This window comes from Coregonus lavaretus (genome assembly GCF_964263955.1).
Source record: "Coregonus lavaretus genome assembly, chromosome: 26".
Lineage (NCBI taxonomy): Eukaryota > Metazoa > Chordata > Actinopteri > Salmoniformes > Salmonidae > Coregonus > Coregonus lavaretus.
This window is the reverse complement of record NC_140013.1, coordinates 7,463,574-7,484,680: the sequence shown is the minus strand read 5'-3', so window position 1 is coordinate 7,484,680 and position 21,107 is coordinate 7,463,574. Positions and strand designations below refer to the sequence as shown.

General features: G+C 43.9%; 2 protein-coding genes across 2 annotated transcripts; both read left to right on the top strand.

Moving 5' to 3' along the window:
- Positions 1-471: 471 nt before the first annotated feature.
- LOC311101689 (protein phosphatase 1A-like) lies at positions 472-9,775 on the top strand (the record flags this gene model as incomplete). Its single annotated transcript, XM_084142841.1, has 5 exons — positions 472-877; positions 1,703-2,274; positions 9,005-9,122; positions 9,436-9,550; positions 9,691-9,775. 5 exons carry the CDS (start codon positions 472-474, stop codon positions 9,773-9,775), a joined length of 1,296 nt encoding a protein of 431 aa, XP_083998967.1.
- Positions 9,776-12,965: 3,190 nt separating this feature from the next.
- Positions 12,966-17,401, top strand: LOC311101668 (amino acid transporter heavy chain SLC3A2; the record flags this gene model as incomplete). The annotated part of the gene is made up of 9 exons (XM_084142815.1): positions 12,966-13,326; positions 14,970-15,134; positions 15,490-15,593; positions 15,695-15,772; positions 15,910-15,965; positions 16,170-16,368; positions 16,488-16,595; positions 16,702-16,770; positions 17,000-17,401. 9 exons carry the CDS (start codon positions 12,966-12,968, stop codon positions 17,399-17,401), a joined length of 1,542 nt encoding a protein of 513 aa, XP_083998941.1.
- Positions 17,402-21,107: the final 3,706 nt, after the last annotated feature.

The following is a 21,107-nucleotide window of genomic DNA, read 5'->3' as shown; positions in this document are numbered from 1 at the left end:
AGAGAGAGAGCGCGAGAGAGAGAGAAGAGAGGGGTGATCATGCTGAGGGATAAGTCAACAGAAATAGATATAGGCCAATAGCATCACAGGGCAAACACTGGACAGGAGAGAAAGAGGGGTAGAAAGACAGAGAAGGAGATAGAGTGGACATCATACAGCCACATACACTCCACATATCACAACACATAAAGACATTGAGACAAATGCTAGGAATCCAGAAGCTACGCCAACAAGCCAGGTTTACAAAGACAAGGATGGCCACAGCGATTTCTGCCAGTATCTAGTGAAGCCCACCTAAACCCAACTCTACAGTCCAGAGTCAACTTATTGTCCACCTGCTCAGCGTGTCCAGCTAAACCCACTGCCCTGGACCTGCTGCGGGGGACACAGACTGGGAGAAGGAGGAGAGAGGGGAAGAAGAGGACCAGCACCAGGTCAGGAAAGAGACTCGAGCGGCGCTTCCGAGGAGCCATGAGGACGGCCAGGCGGGCCAGCACCGTGGAGGTGCCCTCCTTCCTCCGCCAGCTAGCCAAGGAGACAGAGAAGATGGTCACCTTCTTCTTTAAGGGGGGACAGAGAGATGGCCAGGAGGGGAACGAAGAGGACTTCAGTGATGAGGATAACGGGCCGAGTGTCTACCTGGACCGACCCATCCTGGAGAAACACGTGGCCGAGGGGAGGTCTCAGTGGGGGGTGAACTATGCAACGGCCAGCATGCAGGGCTGGAGGGCGCAGATGGAGGACGCCCACGCCTGCATGCCGGAGATGGGAGGGGAGCTGGCGGAGTGGGGCTACTATGCTGTGTTTGATGGACACGCTGGCAACACGGTGGCACAGTACTGCTCCCGCAACCTGCTGCAACACATCCTCGATACAGGTACCAAATTTGGCCGCGCACTTTGACTAACTGATTTATATAATTGTCGGCAGCCTAGTTTATTTTCACTTGAAGGGAATATGTGCAAGCATTTATTTGGGCAAGTAGGGAAGCATTTTACAACACCTATTTCCAGTGTGCATTCCACAGACATACGTAGCTACAGACATATTGTTTGATAGATCAATGAACAACGTCTTTGTCTTAGGCATGGGTGTCTTCCATTGGCACAATGACAAGGTGCCGTTGTGCAGTAGGCTATGTGTATGCTGTATGAGGGAGAGTGTAATCTTGATCTTGAATACCAAAGACAATATCTCTCTCGGTTTTATTTATCATTCCTAAACATAAACATGGTAGCACAACATGGCTGACAGCTGTTGTTGTTGAAAACCTCTTGATCTTTGTTCTTGGCCCGAAGTATGAGATACTTAATCTGACACTTGAGCCTACAGTGTATGCTACTTAACTCAAAACAAATGTTTAATCCTAACCTACATGGCATTAATTAATAAATTAATGCCACAAGCAAGACAGACAGAAAGTGACCTCAGAGGAATACAACAACGCGATCTGAGCTCTGAGATTTGGGCTCTCGCAGGGCACCAACAGTAGGCATTTGTCCCCTGGAACCAAGCTGGTAAGGCTGGGGGTCAAATAATTGTATTGTAACTATGTGTAGTTATCCTGTAGTTGGCCACACTGTCGTTAACTTCTGCTTATCGATTTTAGGCAGCGCGACCTAATATGAATTAGAACGAAATTATGTGTATTTGTCACCTATAGGTCAGGTCTCTAACCCGCATTGATCTCTCCTGCCTCCAGGGCGTGTAAAGGCGGAGGAGCACCCTGATGATGTGAAGGAGGGGATCGTCGAGGGCTTCCTGGCCATCGACAGCCACATGCACACGCTGACGCGCCAGGAATGCTGGGAGCGCAGCGGCTCCACGGCGGCCGCCGTCATGCTCTCGCCGCAGTATGTCTACTTCATCAACTGTGGCGACTCGCGGACGCTCCTCTGCCGTGACGGCCAGGTCATCTTCTACACGGAGGACCACAAGCCTTTCAACCCTAGGGAGAAGGAGCGAATACAGAACGCAGGCGGCTCGGTGACCCAGCATAGGGTGAACGGCTCCCTGGCCGTGTCCAGGTCCCTGGGAGACTTTGACTTTAAGGAAGTGGACTGGAGGTCCCAGACTGAGCAGCTGGTCTCCCCAGAGCCAGAGGTGTACGAGCTGGAGAGGTCCCCGCAAGACGAGTTCCTCATAGTGGCTTGTGACGGTGTGTGGGACGCCATCGGCAACGAGGAGCTGTGTGCGTTCGTCCACAGCCGCCTGCAGGTGTGCGATGACCTGAGGGAGATCTGCAACCAGGTCATTGACCTCTGCCTCTATAAGGTCAGTGTATAAATGATCAAATCACACTACATGCAGAATCACACTGATCCTAAACCTCTACATCCTCTATATGGGTACGTATGCATGACCACAGTATAAACTTCAAAAGGTGTACACTCACACTCACTAATTGCCAAAGTGAGTAAATTGCAACAAGGACCATAACTGGACATTGTATGGAAAGTCAGAAGGTGCCAGGGGTGAGAGGGTTAAGAGGACTTTGGCAGTATCTTCAGGCAATGATATCATCCCCAGGTCTTGGCTGTCCTCTCCCCTCCTGGAGTCTTGGAGACTAATACCATTCTAATACTCAGTGTTCAGATCAGTCAGAGGATTTAACAGCAGGACACAGCCAGGTTGGTACAGCAAGACGGCTTACACTGCACTGCAGGGAGTCTCCTCCATAGACAATGGACATGTCTAAATACAGTCTAAATATTGCCTTTAATTCAAGATTATTATTAATATTATTATTTTTATCATGGAGTCATTCTGAGACCAGGGTCTCTTTTACAGACGAGCCCTGAATTACATAAATTACAGAAAATACACACATCAAAATGTAAATACAAAATGCAAGCAGAAAGAAAAACACAGTCATAAAAAAAACAACATTCATCAGTAATAAGGTCCTCAATCAGCTTTCTGAATTGCCCTAGAGGCACCAAAACATCAAATGTAAGAACATTTTCAAGATTTTTCCACAAATTAGGTGCAAGAAAACTAAAAGCTGATTTACCTAACTCAGTAGAGACCAAAGGAATTTCCAGAGTTAGCCATTCCTGGGACTGGGTGTGGTAACTTGTATGTCTAAAGTTTAGTAAATATGTTAGGTACAGTGGGACTTTTTGTAAAATGGCTTTATAAATGAAAAAATAGCAATGTATCAACCTAAGTGACATCAAAGAGATCCAACTTTCTGGTAGAGAATGCAGTGATGAGTACTAAAATTGTCGCCCGTAATAAAGTGCAGTGCGCTATGATAAACTGCATCTAACGGCTTTAATGAAGTGGCAGCTGCGTTCATATAGATGATGTCGCAATACTCTAGGACCAATAGGAACGTCGACTGAATAATCTGCTTTCTACTATTTAGCGAGACGCAGGACCTATTTCTATAGAAGAAGCCCATTTCTATTCTCAGCTTCTTAACTAACTCATCAATATGCTTTTTAAAAGACATCCTTTCATCTATCCAGATGCCCAGATATTTCTAAGCAGGGACAAGATCAATATGGACACCATCCAAAGTACATATTCTTAAATCAGAGTTATTTATATGCGCTCTACACTCTTTGAAAAAAGGGTTCCAAAATTTTTATTTTTGGTTCCAGGTAGAACCCTTTTTGGTTCCGGGTAGAACTCTTTTGGGTTCCATGTAGAACTCTCAGTGTAAAAGATTCTACATGGAACTCAAAAGGGTTCTACCTGGAACGAAAAATGTTTTTTCAAAGGGTTCTCCTATGGGGACAGCCAAATAACCCTTTTAGGTTCTAGATAGCACCTTCTAAGAGTGTAGAGAACAATATATACTTCGTTTTACCTGCGTTCAATACTAATTTCAGGTCAATAAAGTTTGTTTCTGTAATACAATGAATGCCGACTGTAGTTCAGATAGAGCCTGGTCAACCGTGGGGGCAATAGCGTACACAACAGTATCATCGGCATACAGTGCAGGTTACACTTTTTTTTTTACAGACAAGTCGATATTGTTAAATGTAAACAGCAAAAAGTACAGGACCCTGAATCGACCCCTGCAAGGCACCTTTCATAATATCCAGAAAACCTGATTTAACACCATCAGTAGATACACATTGAGTTCTATCTATCACATGATCTTTAAACCAGTTACATGCAGCCTGGTCTAGTCCAATTGAGGAAAACCTCCGAATTAGCAGTGAGCGATCAACAGTATCGAAAGCATTTGACAGGTCAATGAATAGGGCAGCATCCATACATTTAACCACATCATTTATAACTAGGGATGCAGCAGAGATAGTGCTATGGCCTGGTCTAAAACCCGACTGATGTACATTTTAGAACACATTTCAAAGATTAAAAAAAGATCTTAGCTGAGAATTAACCAAGGATTCTAATATGTTAGCTCGGCAAGAAAGTTTAGAAATAGGGCGATAATTATTTAGGTCACAAGGGTCACCACCTTTGTGAAGGGGGAGTACATGATGGCACTCAGCACTGGACAGGGTGTGTGTTGAAGGGCCTACATCATTACATACCTAATGTACCAAGCATTATGTAAGCAGTTATCTTATTCAGGTCTGCTTATGTTGGTTAGGACTTACAATGGCACGTCCTGTACCTGTCCTCTAAATAGCAGGATTATGAGAGGGAGCTATAGAGAGAGGGAGAGAGGGAGAGACGGAGAGAGGGACAGAGGTGAGGGCAACACAGTGAAGGATTATGGGTGAGTGTTAGACTGTCAGGGTCTCAGGGCCACACCAGCTGAGAGCTAGGCCTATTAACCTGGCCAAGAAGAGCCTCACTTTACCAATGGCAACAGAACAGGCTTACCTCCTTGGAGTATGTACTTAAGCTAGATGGGTTATGTTGTAGCACACAGTGAACCTAGTTTCTCAGCTCTATGACATGACATCACAATAACCAATTAGTCCCCATAGAGATCCTATTAAATTACTAGAGGGGCTATGTCATGATCCCTCAAAATTCCAGAAGTGGGTGAAAATGGCAGCCATGTTGGTCTAATAGAATTATATTCAACCTAAAATACTGTCATATAATTATAAATACAATATATGTAAACAATACATACAGTGGCTTGAGAAAGTATTCACCCCCCTTGGCATTTTTCCTATTTTGTTGCCTTACAACCTGGAATTAAAATTGATTTTTTGGGGGGTTGTATCATTTGATTTACACAACATGCCTACCACTTTGAAGATGCAAAATAAAAAAATGTGTGAAACAATCAAGAAATAAGACAAAAAAACAGAAAACTTGAGCCTGCATAACTATTCACCACCCCAATGTCAATACTTTGTAGAGCCACCCTTTGCAGCATTTACAGCTTCAAGTCTCTTGGGGTATGTCTATATAAGCTTGGCACATCTAGCCACTGGGATTTTTGCCCATTCTTCAAGGCAAAACTGCTCCAGCTCCTTCAAGTTGGATGGGTTCCGCTGGTAGACAGCAATCTTTAAGTCATACCACAGATTCTCAATTGGATTGAGGTCTGGGCTTTGACTAAGCCATTCCAAGACATTTAAATGTTTCCCCTTAAACTACTCAAGTGTTGCTTTAGCAGTATGCTTAGGGTCATTACCATGCTGGAAGGTGAACCTCCGTCCCAGTCTCAAATCTCTGGAAGACTGAAACAGGTTTCCCTCAAGAATTTCCCTGAATTTAGCGCCATCCATCATTCCTTCAATTCTGACCAGTTTCCCAGTCCCTGCCACCACCATGCTTCACTGTGGGGATGGTGTTCTCGGGGTGATGAGAGGACAGGTGTACTGTATATATACTGAGATCATGTGACAGATCATGTGACACTTAGATTGCACACAGGTGGACTTTATTTAACTAATTATGTGACTTCTGAGGGTAATTGGTTGCACCAGATCTTATTTAGGGGCTTCATAGCAAAGGGGGTGAATACATATGTACGCACCACTTTTCCGTTATTGATTCTTTTTTTCTTTTTTTAAACAAGTACTTTTTTTCATTTCACTTCACCAATTTGGACTATTTTGTGTATGTCCATTACATGAAATCCAAATAAAAATCCATTTAAATTACAGGTTGTAATGCAACAAAATAGGAAAAATGCCAAGGGGGATGAATACTCTAGTGGCAGTGCTAACTTTGCCACTAGAGATCCTGGTTCGAATCCAGGCTCTGTCGCAGCCGGCCGCGACCGGGAGACTCATGGGCGGCGCACAATTGGCCCAGCGTCGTCCAGGGTAGGGGAGGGAATGGCCGGCAGGGATGTAGCTCAGTTGATAGAGCATGGCGTTTGCAACGCCAGGGTTGTGGGTTCGATTCCCACGGGGGGCCAGTATTTAAAAAAAATATGTATTCACTAACTGTAAGTCGCTCTGGATAAGAGCGTCTGCTAAATGACTAAAATGTAAATGCAAGGCACTGTAAATGTGTCATATTTAGTTTTTAGCTATTATATGTTACAATATCAGTACTTGTTTAATTTACAACTTGTGTAAGACCTATCATCAACTGATTTGAGCCAGTGTATGGCTGGGATTGAATGGGATATTGGCATATTAATTAATGGAATCACTCCTCTAAAACTGGCTGGCTAGCTAGCTAACACACATATCAAGACTGTTTCAAGGACAGCTTTTTTCCATCTACGTAACATTGCAAAAATCAGAAATTTTCTGTCCAAAAATGATGCAGAAAAATTAATCCATGCATTTGTTACTTCTAGGTTAGACTACTGCAATGCTCTATTTTCCGGCTACCCGGATAAAGCACTAAATAAACTTCAGTTAGTGCTAAATACGGCTGCTAGAATCCTGACTAGAACCAAGAAATTTGATCATATTACTCCAGTGCTAGCTTCCCTACACTGGCTTCCTGTTAAGGCAAGGGCTGATTTCAAGGTTTTACTGTTAACCTATAAAGCGTTACATGGGCTTGCTCCTACCTATCTTTCCGAGTTGGTCCTGCCGTACATACCAATACGTACGCTACGGTCACAAGACGCAGGCCTCCTAATTGTCCCTAGAATTTCTAAGCAAACAGCGGGAGGCAGGGCTTTCTCCTATAGATCTCCATTTTTATGGAACAGTCTGCCTACCCATGTGAGAGACGCAGACTCGGTCTCAACCTTTAAGTCTTTACTGAAGACTTATCTCTTCAGTAGGTCATATGATTGAGTGTAGTCTGGCCCAGGAGTGTGAAGGTGAACGGAAAGGCTGGAGCAACGAACAGCCCTTGCTGTCTCTGCCGGGCCGGTTCCCCTCTCCACTGGGGTTCTCTGCCTCTAACCCTGTTGCAGGGGCTGAGTCACTGGCTTGCTGGTGCTCTTTCATGCCGTCCCTGGGGGGGGTGCGTCACTTGAGTGGGTTGAGTTACTGACGTGATCTTCCTGTCTGGGTTGGCGCCCCCCCCCCCTTGGTTTGTGCTGTGGTGGAGACCTCTGTGGGCTATACTCGGCCTTGTCTCAGGATTGTAAGTTGGTGGTTGGGGATATCCCTCTAGTGGTGCGGGGGCTGTGCTTTGGCGGAGTGGGTGGGGTTATATCCTTCCTGTTTGGCCCTGTCCGGGGGTTTCTTCGGATGGGGCCACAGTGTCTCCGGACCGCTCCTGTCTCAGCCTCCAGTATTTATGCTGCAGTAGTTTATGTGTCGGGGGGCTGGGGTTAGTTGGTTATACCTGGAGTACTTCTCCTGTCTTATCCAGTGTCCTGTGTGAATTTAAGTATGCTCTCTCTAATTCTCTCGTTCTCTCTTTCTCTCTGAGAACCTGAGCCCTAGGACCATACGTCAGGACTACCGGGCATGATGACACCTTGCTGTCCCCAGTCCGCCTGGCCTTGCTGCTATTCCAGTTTCAACTGTTCTGCCTGCGGCTACGAAACCCCTACCTGTCCCAGACCTGCTGTTTTCAACTCTAAATGATCGGCTATGAAAAGCCAACTGAGAGACCTGAGCCCTAGGACCATACGTCGGGACTACCGGCCGTGGTGACTCCTTGCTGTCCCCAGTCCGCCTGGCCTTGCTGCTATTCCAGTTTAAACTGTTCTGCCTGCGGTTATGGAACCCCTACCTGTCCCAGACCTGCTGTTTTAAACTCTAATGATCAGCTATGAAAAGCCAACTGAGATTTATTCCTGATTATTATTTGACCATGCTTGTCACTTATGAACATTTTTGAACATCTTGGCATGGTTCTGTTATAATCTCCACCCGGCACAGCCAGAAGAGGACTGGCCACCCCTCATAGCCTGGTTCCTCTCTAGGTTTCTTCCTAGGTTTTGCCTTTCTAGGGAGTTTTTCCTAGCCACCGTGCTTCTACACCTGCATTACTAGCTGTTTGGGGTTTTAGGCTGGGTTTCTGTACAGCACTTCGAGATATTAGCTGATGTAAGAAGGGCTATATAAAATAAAATTGATTGATTGATTGATTGACATACAGTGCAGATAAATTCTTCACATCCGTTGTTTTACACAATATCTAATCACAGCACAGGCAAACCATGGCTGAACTTTGGACCATCATTACATTTTAGCCATTTATTATCCATAGCGACTTACAGGATAAGTTTCATAAGATGGTTCATGTCCATTCTAGTATTCTAATTCATAATTCTATGTCCCACTGTTCCATTGTGACCTGTTTCCAAAATTCACATTTCTGCTCTCTGTCAGTACACAATTATGACATCACAATATCCCTCCATCTGCAGTGTCATGTAAAAATCTTCCCAGCTTAGAAGATCTTTACATGACAGAGACTTCATAGTCCTGTTCTCCATTGTGATGTCATAATGACACTTATTTTCTTCTTTGTTCACATTATCATTAAGCAAGCAAAGAATATTCCTCATCATCATATTATTCCTCAAGTAAACTTCAATATCAAGTGGCAGCATTATGTCAGCTTTCTTTCATGGCATTTCATTTAGCTTTTCAATGTTTGGGGTTACAAATTACATTATTGAAATGAATCATATGCCAAGAAACAGTGTTTCTTATTAGAATTGTGCCTATATCTTTGTCGCCCCCTACAGGGTAGTTTGGACAACATGAGCATCATCATCGTGACCTTCCCTGGCGCACCCCAGGTGTCACAAGAGGCCCTACAAAAAGAGGCCGAGCTAGAGACACTCCTCGAGGCCAAAGTGGAAGGTAGGTCTTTTGATGGGCTTGAGTTGCGATGAAGCTTACATGAATAGATGTGTGTCATGACGGTGATGCACACAACATCATATGTCCAGTGTGTGTGATTGTGTGTGTGAGTGAGGGGGTGAGTGAGCAGCTCTAAACCATCTTGGCTTGGTCTCACTCACAATAGGCTTTCATATGAATATGACATCACAACAAAATGAAACTTGATAACAATAACAAGAGCTCTGAGACAATGGCAGCTTAATTCTCCCCTCTGATGACAGTGACCGATCATTACATCACTCTCTCCCTTTCTCTCTGTCTGTGTGTGTAGAGATTGTCAACTTGCTAAAGTCGCAGGACAAGGACCCTGACCTGCTGTACGTGATGAAGTTTCTGGTCTCTGAGAACATACCTGGCCTGCCACCAGGGGGAGGAGTCACCAGCAAGTAAGTCCCTCACTCACCTGACTCACCAGTCAGAGTTCAAAAAGCGACACAGAGGCCTAGATGTGTGTGAATGAATAGGAGTAATTTTTTATATTAAATGTTCATAATTTATCATAACTTGTTCTCTTTTTCCTTTGCAGAAGAGACTGTGTCATCTCTGCATATCAGAAGTTTGTAACGGCCTTCAGGTCTCTGGAACCAATGTTAGGAGACGACCAAACATAGGTCACACAATCTTGCACCATGTCTCACTAAACACATAAGTGCAAACTGGACTACAAAGTAAGTTACTGTTTTTCACTGACACATCATTGACTTGTCGCATTCCAGGACATCGGAGGATCTGAAGAGTCCAACTATTCGTATCCATGGAAATGTATTCTTCAGCCTCACGTATCCATGGCAACCATTTAGAACTGGGGCCTCCGCTTTTCAGCGGAGGAATCAGCCAATAGCTAAATATAGAACTATGGTGGGAGGGGGTTTGACCTGGGCCTGCCCTTAGCCAATCATCTCTTCTCTGTTCCTCATTTACACTGTCTAACAACAAGTCTACTGTATCATCAGAAAATATAAAATATTTAGCATTATTCCAGTAAGGGAAGAATGACATATTCCAAAACTATTCTTTAAAATACATGACAAGTCGATATAATATTTATTAACTTTCTTACTTTACACTTTACAGTGCCTGGGTAGTTACTTTTCTTCAAGACTAGAAGCTTATGAATAAGGCTGATCATGTTCATTTAAAAGGAAATTGATATGTTTAAGCAGTGTACAACTCCATACTACAGCATCAAATTCAGTTGAAAAAACACCCCTTCAACCATTGCAGACCAGTGAAGGCTCTGATATGCACGTGTCCTGTGATGGCCTACACTAAATAATCTGCACAATCCTGTGAGGGAGCATAGGAGACATGAATAGATGTGTGTCATGACGGTGATGCACACAACATCATATGTCCAGTGTGTGTGATTGTGTGTGTGAGGGAGTGAGTGAGTGAGTGAGTGATTGAGTGAGTGAGGATAATATGGGGTGTGGGATTATTGGCACACATACTGTATCTCATAAAATGTAACCTTTAGCAGTTTAGAACACAGGAGCTCACAGTTAGACATGATTTAGACCAGTGTGATGCGTTAAGTAGTATAGCTACCGGTAAATTGTTTTTCTGTTTGCAAAAATAAGTGTTTTGCTGTTAGCATGTTTTCTTTTCAATACATGTCATTGTGCTGCCTTCCAAAGCTCTCTGTAGTTGTATGGTTACTTTATTCCTCCTTCGGATCATACCAAATGGATGAACATAGTTACTGTATTCCATGACAGGGGTCAGAGGTCAAAAAGAGCTAGACTAGAGATCAAACACTGCTGCAGCATGTCTGTTTGAATTCTATGAAATCCGTAGGAAATAGGATCCAAGAGGATTCGACAGCACAACACATTACCATGAGAACTTTCACATTAGTATGTCAGTGATTTGATGACTGTATGGGCAAGCTAAGGGATTTAAGCCCTTAGCTGACCCAAGGGGGCAATAAATTAATGAAATAATATTACATTCTGTGAACAATTTGTTCTGTTGTTTTTGATGGAGCGGAGTGGGCTCTTACTCCTAAAATGTTTGATTACCATCCAATTACAGCCTTCAGACTGATAGATACAGCACTACAGGGTTAGACTAAGGACCAAGGGAGAAGAAGACAAGACAGTTCCATAACGAACCATTGATATCATTCCAGAACTGTCTTTTGGCCAGTTGTATGCATCTAAACCAGGGCCATCAAACTCATTCCATGGAGGGCCTAGTGTATGCAGGTTTTAGTTTTTTCCTTTCAATTAAGACCTAGACAACCAGGTGAGGGGAGTTCCTTACTAATCAGTGACCTTAATTCATCAATCAAGTACAAGGGAGGAGCAAAAACCTGCAGACACTCGGCCCTCCGAGTTTGACACGTGATCTAAACTAACAAGTAGGGAGTTCTTGCTCTAATGAAGCCCTACCAAGGCCTCAGACCCGTTGAGCACAGGTTCTCCGGAATGTGTTGTCAGGGTGTGGCAAGACTCAACACCTCCATACTAATTGCTCCAGCCAAGATTTCATTTGATAGACACAGTGGCCCTCTCACCTCCACACCCCTTAAATGTTTAGAGGCCAAAGAAACAACACAACCAACTGGATAGAACTGGTCTGCAGACAGCAGAAGAGGAGGATAAAGACTAAACGAACAGTAGGAAGACAAGAGTTCAAAGACCAGACTGTTGGCAGTTATCAGGTGCGTTATGATGCTTTTAGAGAGATCATTGCATTGGATTTAACTGATATTAGAGGAGACCGGTGCTGATTGTCACATTTTACTCTTGCGTGTATTTCTCAGCACCAGTATATTTTGCAAGCCTCTTTTCAACAGTAATGGAAAGACCAAGGTATGGTGTTGAAATGGGAACCATTTTCATCCTAATCTTATTCCAACATGGAGTTATTAGCCATCAAATACTCACAGGGATAGATGTCACACAGTCTGGTGTTGGTTGTTGCAATGTCTGCTAGCAGTTTATTCCTTTTGTAACAAGAAATGAAGCGATGTAACAGTCTTAATGTCCAAGATTTTCTATAATCAATATTATAGATAACAGTTCAGCATTTTATGCCTTGCACAACATGACATTTAGCAAATTATTCATGCATGTGTGGGTGTGACATGTGAGAGAGCCAAGGAAGAGTAGGTTATTTTTTTTATTTTTCTATTAATCTTAAATTCAAAGGTAAGCCTACATTTATTTTCTTTGTCACTGATAGGGAAATTACGTTTTGTTTGTCAGGTAGTCAGAATATTGCTTTGACCAGGAAAATATTTTTTTCATTTGTTTCATCTGATCAATATTGGTTAAATTAAACGTGGGTTAATCTAGCTAATGGATGGAGTTAGAATTCAAATTAACTGACAAGGTAAATGGGCTAATTTGATGATTTTAAAACGCATGGTAGGAAGATGACATGCAAGTGTGTGCACTCACCTGCCACATTAGAGATGACAGGATCACTGTCAGGGTATTCCTGGCCTCCATCCAGACAATCCGAACGGTAACAGCCTTCACCTGTCCTGTAGGCGAGTTCCCTCGGTGTGCTTTGCAGCTTCACGGGGGCTGTTAAGTAAAATATTTTATCGAAAGGGGCACAAAAATAGAAGCAAGTTTGTAGCATTTTTTTTTGTAGATGGCGCACGTGCGTAACCCCTCCATTGAAGTCATCAAATGTTTGAAAGTGTAATGAATTGTAGCCTAGTTGTAGGCCTATCAACTATGAATTGATAGTTTCGTTTTATGTAAATAATATTGGATTATGGAATTTTTTATTTTGCAAAATATTTGTCATTGAAACTGCATTAGCCGAATTGGAATGCCATTGAACATGGATGGTGGCTATGGCAGCGTGGCAGTGGGCCCAGGGATATCGGGCAGTCTGGGTGGCTCTGAGACGGTCCCACTGCTGATCACGGACCCCGAACCAGAGACTCCGAAATGGCAGCCCATGTCCAAGGAGCAGCTGGAGCTCGAAGCGGGGGGCCCGGGGTGGAGGAAAATACGCTCCCGCTTGGTGCTGTTCTTCTGGCTGGGTTGGCTGGCCTTGCTGGGCGCCTCTATCGCCATAATAGTGCAGAGCCCACGGCCGGTCGCACCGCCGCTACTGTGGTGGCAGAGGGCGCTGTTTTACCGCCTACAGCCCATACTGCTCATGGACGCCCAGAACGAGGTGCCAGGTGGTATCGACGGTGAGTTAATAAAGGGCTTAAACACCCAAGAATACAGTAGCCGCACTATATAGACTACTCTCATCACAATGTAAAGTGTGCATGCACTGGGAAAGTGGTGCCTTCAGTTCAAACATTGTATTTAATGTTTTCTAAGCACAAAACTCACGAAAAACGACAATGCAATCTTAAACATTCATAAAAGGCATTGGGTTGAACTAAATTAATCCATGATTAGGCCTACTGATATACAAAAGAATGTGGACGCAAATTAGTGGATTTGGCTATTTCAGCCACACCCATTGGTGACAGGCGTATAAACTCGAGCACACAGCCATGCAATATCCATAGACAAACATTGTCAGTAGAATGGCCTTACTGAAGAGTCAGTGACCTTCAACATGGCACCATCATAGGATGCCAGCTTTCCAACAAGCCAGTTTGTCAAATTTCTGCTCTGCTAGAGCTTCCCCAGTCAACTGTAAGTGCTGTTATTGTGAAGTGGAAATGTCTAGGAGCATCAACTGTTCAGCCATGAAGTGGTAGGTCACACAAGCGCACATAACTGGACCGTCGAGTGCTGAAGCGCGTAGTGTGTAAAAATTGTCTGTCCTCAGTTGCAACACTCACTACTGAGTTTCAAACTGCCTCTGTTTGTCGTGGTTCGGGCTAGGCCCCTTAGTTCCAGTTAAGGGTAATCTTAACGCTACAGCATACAATGACATTCTAGTCGATTCTGTGCTTCCAACTTTGTTGCAACAGTTTGGGGAAGGCCCTTTCCTGTTTCAGCATGACAATGCCCCCGTACAATGAGGTCCATATAGAAATGGTTTGTTGAGATCGGTGTGGAATAACTTGACTGGCCTGCACAGAGCCCTGACCACAACCCCATCGAGGACCGTTGGGATGAATTGGAACGCCGTCTGCAAGCCAGGCCTAATCGCCCCAACATCAGTGCCCGACCTCACTAATGCTCTTGTGACTGAATGGAAGCAAGTCCCTGCAGCAATGTTCCAACATCTAGTGGAAAGCCTTCCCAGAAGAGTTGTGGCTGTTATAGCAGCAAAGGGAGGACCAACTCCATATTAATGGCCATGATTTTGGAATGAGATGTTCGACGAGCAGGTGTCCACATACTTTTGGTCATGAAGTGTGTGTGTGTAGTCTATATCTTGCATGAACTCGTTTTCATGAATTTTATGATACAGGCCTACTCTTGAAGTCCAGTCAATAACAATAGCCTAACTCTGTGATATGGGGAATTTCCTAAAAAGATGCAGCTACAACTGGAAGTAGCAGGTTAGGAGGGTGTTTTCGCTAAGCCTTTTCCTAACGTTAACCTAGTTCTCCTAACCTGTGAGCCTTTGGAAATAGTTTGGGGGTGCTGCAAAAAAAAAAAATCGCAGACCTGCTGGAAAAACGTGTTTGTCTGCACTACAGACAGCTATATCGTCCGCTAATACAGGACTACAAGCCCAGTGCACAACTCTTTTAAATTACATTCCGATTTTTCAGGGGGTGCTGCTGCACCCTCAGTCCCCCTTCTTCCCGTGGCTATGCTGCTGCATATATTCTCCTAACCTGCTACTTCGTAGCTGTATCGAAGCGTCATGTCTGTAAAGCTAGTTTCTGAGTTGTTTTGTGGTATTCTTCTGGTTGTTCAGTGGTATGTGAGCGCCTACCTTACCTGAAGTCCCTGGGTGTGGAGGCTCTGATTCTGGAAGGGCTGTTTTACCAGGACGCGTCCCCTCTGGACCTCAAAAAGATTGATGAGCGAGTGGGTACAGTGCCTCAGATCCAACAACTGCTCATGGAGAGCCACAAAGCAGGTATGTACTCAAAACATCATTGCCCTTACCAGGGGCTCAACTTTCACTTGGGACGGGGGGGACATGCCACCCCACCACCCAGTTTTATCATTGGAATGTGATACAAAACAAGGCAACGGTGTGCTTTAGGACCATGCGGACGCCTCCGAGCGGTCGGGTAGGCTGTTTTGGAGTGTTTATCTGACTTCTAAAACCAAAGTTGCGCCCCTGGCCCTTACAACAAGTTGGCTAATGCCAGACTTCAACCGAGGCCAGCTAGCCTGTATCCTCACAAGGACATTCCCAGAGCTCTTGAAAGATGCACTTAACTTATTGTATGTTCTGATCCACTATTCACATGGTCTCCCTCCTTTAGGCATCAAAGTAGTGTTTGACTTCTGTGAGCTGGACCTGTTCGGACCCCAAGACTCAGTAGGCAACGACTCTGCTGTGCCCTCTGACCTCACTGGCTCAATACAGGTAGGCTAGATCTTGCATGACACCATGGGTAGAATGGCTAGATCTTGGTTTCAATTGTTACATAGACTGAATGAGTTTTAATAATAGTTCTGTTTCTCCAGTATGCACTCAGATTTTGGTTGGAACAGGGTGTGGCAGGATTTGGGATCTGTGACACAGACGCTGCATATTCCGAAAAGGTTAGACTGTTGAACAATGCTCAAAATTGGTTGCCAACCAATCAAAGCCAGAACAATTTATTTCAGGTTCATACATTATAAGCACTCATGTTTAACTGAATGTTATATTATCTATTCATGTTGTCTGTTCGTTTTAGACCCTGACCGAGTGGAGAGTTCTGGTCAAGGAGTTCAGCACATCCGATGAAGAGAGGTACTGTGGCACTGCAAACACTTTTAATATGCATAACAAATGATACACAACTCTCACATACTGTCATACCTGTGTTCATTAAAATTATATCTTTGTTTTAGATATATGTGAGGAATCTGTTAGGATTGAGGAATATGGAGTTCATGTTTTTATAGCAAAGTAGTTGCGGTTGAAGTTGGAATGAAACCTGTGTCATCTGTGCAGGATTGTAGTGGTGAAACAAACAGGAGAGTCTCTACCTGCCCTGAATACCTCTAGCACGTCAGCCAACCGCTCATTGGTGGAGCTAGTTATGATGTCACTACTGCCGCACGAGCATCACCTCCTGTCTGGACAGGAAGTGGCCATTGCTGTGGAGAGACATCTGTCGACATCCCACGGCGAAATTTGGCCCAGTTGGACGGTAATGACCCGACATTCTTTCTGTTAATTCTATCACAAACTATAGGCTAGTGAGCATGGTGTCCAACTCCTTATTTATTGGCAAAATTACATCAATTGTGTGTGTCGTTGCGATGCCAGGTGGGCGGTGAAGCATCACCGGTGTTGCACAGAATACTCCTGGTTCTGATGATGACACTACCTGGATCACCTGTTGTCAAATACGGAGAAGAAATAGTCCATTCACCGGTAAGAGACCTCAGTCCTAGGGATGCAATACAGACTAACTGCATCTGATGTGGTCATGCTTTAGTACAGTGGAACACCATTCAATCGTTTTCTTTCTGTGGTGAAGAATGTGTCTGCAGATATGAGCTGGGAACGTGAGGCAGACAAGACCAATGGACTGAATGACTCTGTTGGAGTGAGTAGTCCAAACCTCTCCAAAACGGGCAATTTTAGTCAGTAAAATAATATCAAGTTTGTAAGTCTTCACATACCTACAGTATTACCACATCTGAGCTCAGTGGTTCTAGGCACTTTGGCAAGTGGTTTAAGGATGTTTACCACAGAAAGTCTCTCAGAATGACAGGCCTATTTTTTTCTTTGATCTGTTTATGACACCTCCTCTGTTCCTCCCTTCTTTCCTTCAGGAACAGAGGATGCTCAAACGCTCTGCCTTGGCTCTGTTCAGCTCCCTCAGTCACTCTCGCCTCAGAGAAGAATCTCTCCTTTATGGGAGCTTCACCTTCCTCCCCTTCAACACCACCTCCCTCCCCCACTACTCCTCCAACTCCACCCTGGCCCCCCCATCAGCCCCTGTGCTAGCCTTCCTGCGCTCTTGGGGCTGTGTCCACTTCCTGGTGCTGCTCAACCTGGGGCCTGAGTCCCAAGCCCTGGACCCAGCCTGGGCTCCCAGCCTTCCCACTGCTGGGGTGTTTGTGACCAGCACAGGGATGGACCGCCTGGGCGCCACCTCCCTGGAAACACTGAGGCTCCAGCCAGAGGAGGCCATAGTCATCAAACTGTTTGAGTCTGGCAGCTACTCCTCCTAGGGCCTGTGGTCTTGGGCATTGGGCAGAGTGAGCAGGGCTATGACTGGATGCAGGGTAGGATAACTAGGCAGGAGAAGGAACTATTTAGCCGTCGATTCTGTTGCGCACACATTAAATGTGTGTCAAGAAATTTGTTTTTTTAAGAGGCTGTATCAAAATGTTATTGAAAGGTCTTAAAATAATAAATAATTGTTTAGTATCATTTGTTCTGATGACATGGTCAACTTCAGAGGGTGCCAAATATTTGGACTACAATGCAAACACTTGGCGGGAAATTTAAAGGCTATGGCTGCGTTTACACAGGCAGTTGAATTCTGATCTTTTTTCCACCAATTGGTCTTTTGCAGAACTGATCTGATTGGTCAAAAGACCAATAAGTGAAAAAAAAGATCAGAATTGGGCTGCCTGTGTATGAGCACAGGCATTTTACTGTATATTATCATGAGTAACAAACACATGACTCAACTGTTGATTTCAACATGTTTCAGTTGAGAAACAACAAACATTGTATGACGTATCTTGAGGTATGTAGCTGGATAATGTGGTGAAACACAGTATATTACTGAATGAACCACAATGAGTGGTGGGAAGGTCACACATGTTTCTGGTTCATCCATTGTACATTACTGCATTGAGTGATATATTGGTGCCAAAAAGCAAACCATTTTGGAACCAAACAAGGTGCGTACGCGCGCACACTTCCTTGCATTATTCATCCCTTCCAACTCTTGCTGTGGAGAAAAAGCTATAAATCATTTTAGGCCAACCACACCCAATCAGCATCCAGAGGCGTGAGTGTTCAGGGTGACACATGCAACATGTCTGGGCCTGGAGAATGTATGCTGATTGCCTATTCCCATCCTGGGTGCAGGTCTTGTGTAGTGCTAGGATAAAAACCATCTGATTTAAATAATCAAAGCTTGATGTAGTCCCGTGTAGCTCAGTTGGTAGAGCATGGTGTTTGCAACGCCAGGGTTGTGGGTTTGATTCCCACGGGGAGCCAGTATGAAAATGTATGCACTAACTGTAAGTCGCTCTGGATAAGAGCGTCTGCTAAAATGACGACAACAAAAATGATGAGTTGGTTATTTGAATCAGCTGTGTAGTGCTAGGGCAACAATCCTGGTCTAGGGAATGACACTTCTCCAGTGTGTGATGTCACCCCAGAATATATGCAGTTTTCAAAACAACTGGGAATTGGGAGCGGAGGATGTCGATGAGATGAGCACCCACTGGGAAAAATTATTTTGAACGGTCATCCAATTTGGAATTCCAAGACGGAAACTCAGGCATCTTTCTAGAGCGCCATCTTTCCGACCTGATGATCACTGACATGATTTGACTTCGTTTTTTTTCGGAGTTCCCAGTTGTCTTGAAAGAACCAATAATCCTTGAATTGCATCATCGGCATAATCATCAAGGGTACATTTAAAAGCCTGCAGATTGGGTCAGAGTGATTGACGTCTTTTACTGTGTTTGGTGTGAGTTGACCAGCCACAGGGGGGTGCTATTGCGTAAGTCAGGGCACTGCCATAGTATTTACACTTTGTATTGTGTGGCCCCAAGGGTATAACGTTTTCATGGTACATTTATGATTATCAAACAAGCCAAACCCTTTAATTTAATGTCAGTATCTAAATATCGGTATATAAACACCCTGCCAATCATGAATTAGTTGAAACTGGTTGGAGTGCTTTGAAGAAACAGCCTTTAGACTGTGTTTACACAGTGTAATTATTGGCATAAGAGCTGATCTGGTTAGTCAAAAGACCAATTAGTGGAAGATCAGCATTAGGATGCCTGTAAAAATGCAGCCTTGTATAGTCACATGATCAGAAACCACCTGCGGTAAACCCAACTGTTCTGAACAACTTATCTTTGCATCTCACCCCATTCCTACCTTTAACCCAAACTGCTGGCACTCATAATCTCTGACCATTACTCCTCAATTTGTTAATTCTCACTCCTTTAATTCCTCAGTAATATTAAAGGTTTCCAATAATATCTGTCTCTTTCCATGTAAAATGAATATTTGCCAATCACCAACCAGGTCTACAGACATAGTAGAATCCCAAAACCACTACGCCCACTTCTCATACACCCACATCCTGCCTGCCGGGAAACCCTATATTTCCCATTTTACTTGTACCAGCTAACCCACAACCCCTCCAATTCCTCAGAACTGTATATTGAGATATACACTAAGTATACAAAACATTAAGAACACCTTCTCTTTCAATGACATAGACTGACCAGGTGAAAGATATGATCCCTTATTGATGTCACTTGTTAAATCCACTTCAATCAGTGTAGCTGAAGGGGAGACAGGTTAGTGAAGGATTTTTAAGCCTTGAGACAATTGAGAAATGGATTGTGTATGTGTGCCATTCAGAGGGTGAATGGGCAACCCAAAGGACATCCAGCCAACTTGACACAACTGTGGGACGCATTGTTATTGGCAAAATAGCTGATCTGATTTTTCAAAAGACCAATAAGTGGGAAAGATAATCCGAATTGGGCTGCCTCTGTAAATGCTGTCAATGTGTCTGGCATTTCCCTACAGTTCTTACACCACATACCTACCTAAACCTATAAACCCAAGGGGTCATTCTGGCTGCGTTTACACAGGCAGCCCAATTCTGGTATTTTTTTCACTAGTTGGTCTTTTGACCAATCAGGTCAAACACAGCCATTGTGACCTCAATTTCTCAGGAAGGATCTGTTTTACATCATGGCACGCCTCTTCTCTCTCTCTCTCTCTCTCTCTGTCTGATGTTTCAAATCAGGCGAGCATGTGATATGGAATCCAATTCAATTCGTCACACTGTGCGTTGTTGTCCATTACAAACTGCGCTCCCAGAGGAGGTAATTGTTATACCCAGGGCATGTTATTTTGATTACATTGTACTCTCTGCCTGTTGGGAACCTCATTTGTATTTAAAAATTGCATTATGTTTTGCTATTGAATTAGACATGGTCAAGTGAGGCTGGCCTGGCTGAATCATGCCAGTATTTTATGGAGGAACACAATCTGCGTAGCATCTCACGTCAGAAGCACGGGTCTTCCCCAACCAACAAAGGACTTACTTACAGTGGCGGCTCCTGAAAAAATTCTCAGGGGGGGGCAATTTTTCTGATGATTTAGGTGACCTACACACATTTTAAAAAAGATATGTCCAGCAACAACATGAAGACAGGGGCAGCATATAAGTCAATACTGATATACACATTACTTGCTTCAAAAAGGCCTCATGGTTGAATTGGAAATATGTGCACCTGAGCATAATTCACAACAAGCAAGCAGGAGCTTTTGATGGAGGCTACTGAAAACATTGATGCAAGTTATTGGTAATAAGAAATTTTTATAGACTTCCATATTCTGCCCTCTTGTATAGATTTGTGAAAATGAACAGTGATAGACATTTTGCCTGAAAACAGAATTTGAAAATAATTTATAGAAAAGGTAAACACAGCTATCTGTATGGCTTTGTAAAAATGAACAACCATATTCTGGCCAATTGTATAGATTTGTAAATATGAACAACCATATTCTGGCCAATTGTATAGATTTGTAAAAATGAACATGAACAGATTTTATTTTTATTTAAAAAACATCAACTGTGAACTGATTTGGGCGTGTGTGTGTTAAAGAGACAGACAGGGAGGGACAAAGAGAGAGAGAGGCTACATTTCTTGTACTGAAACT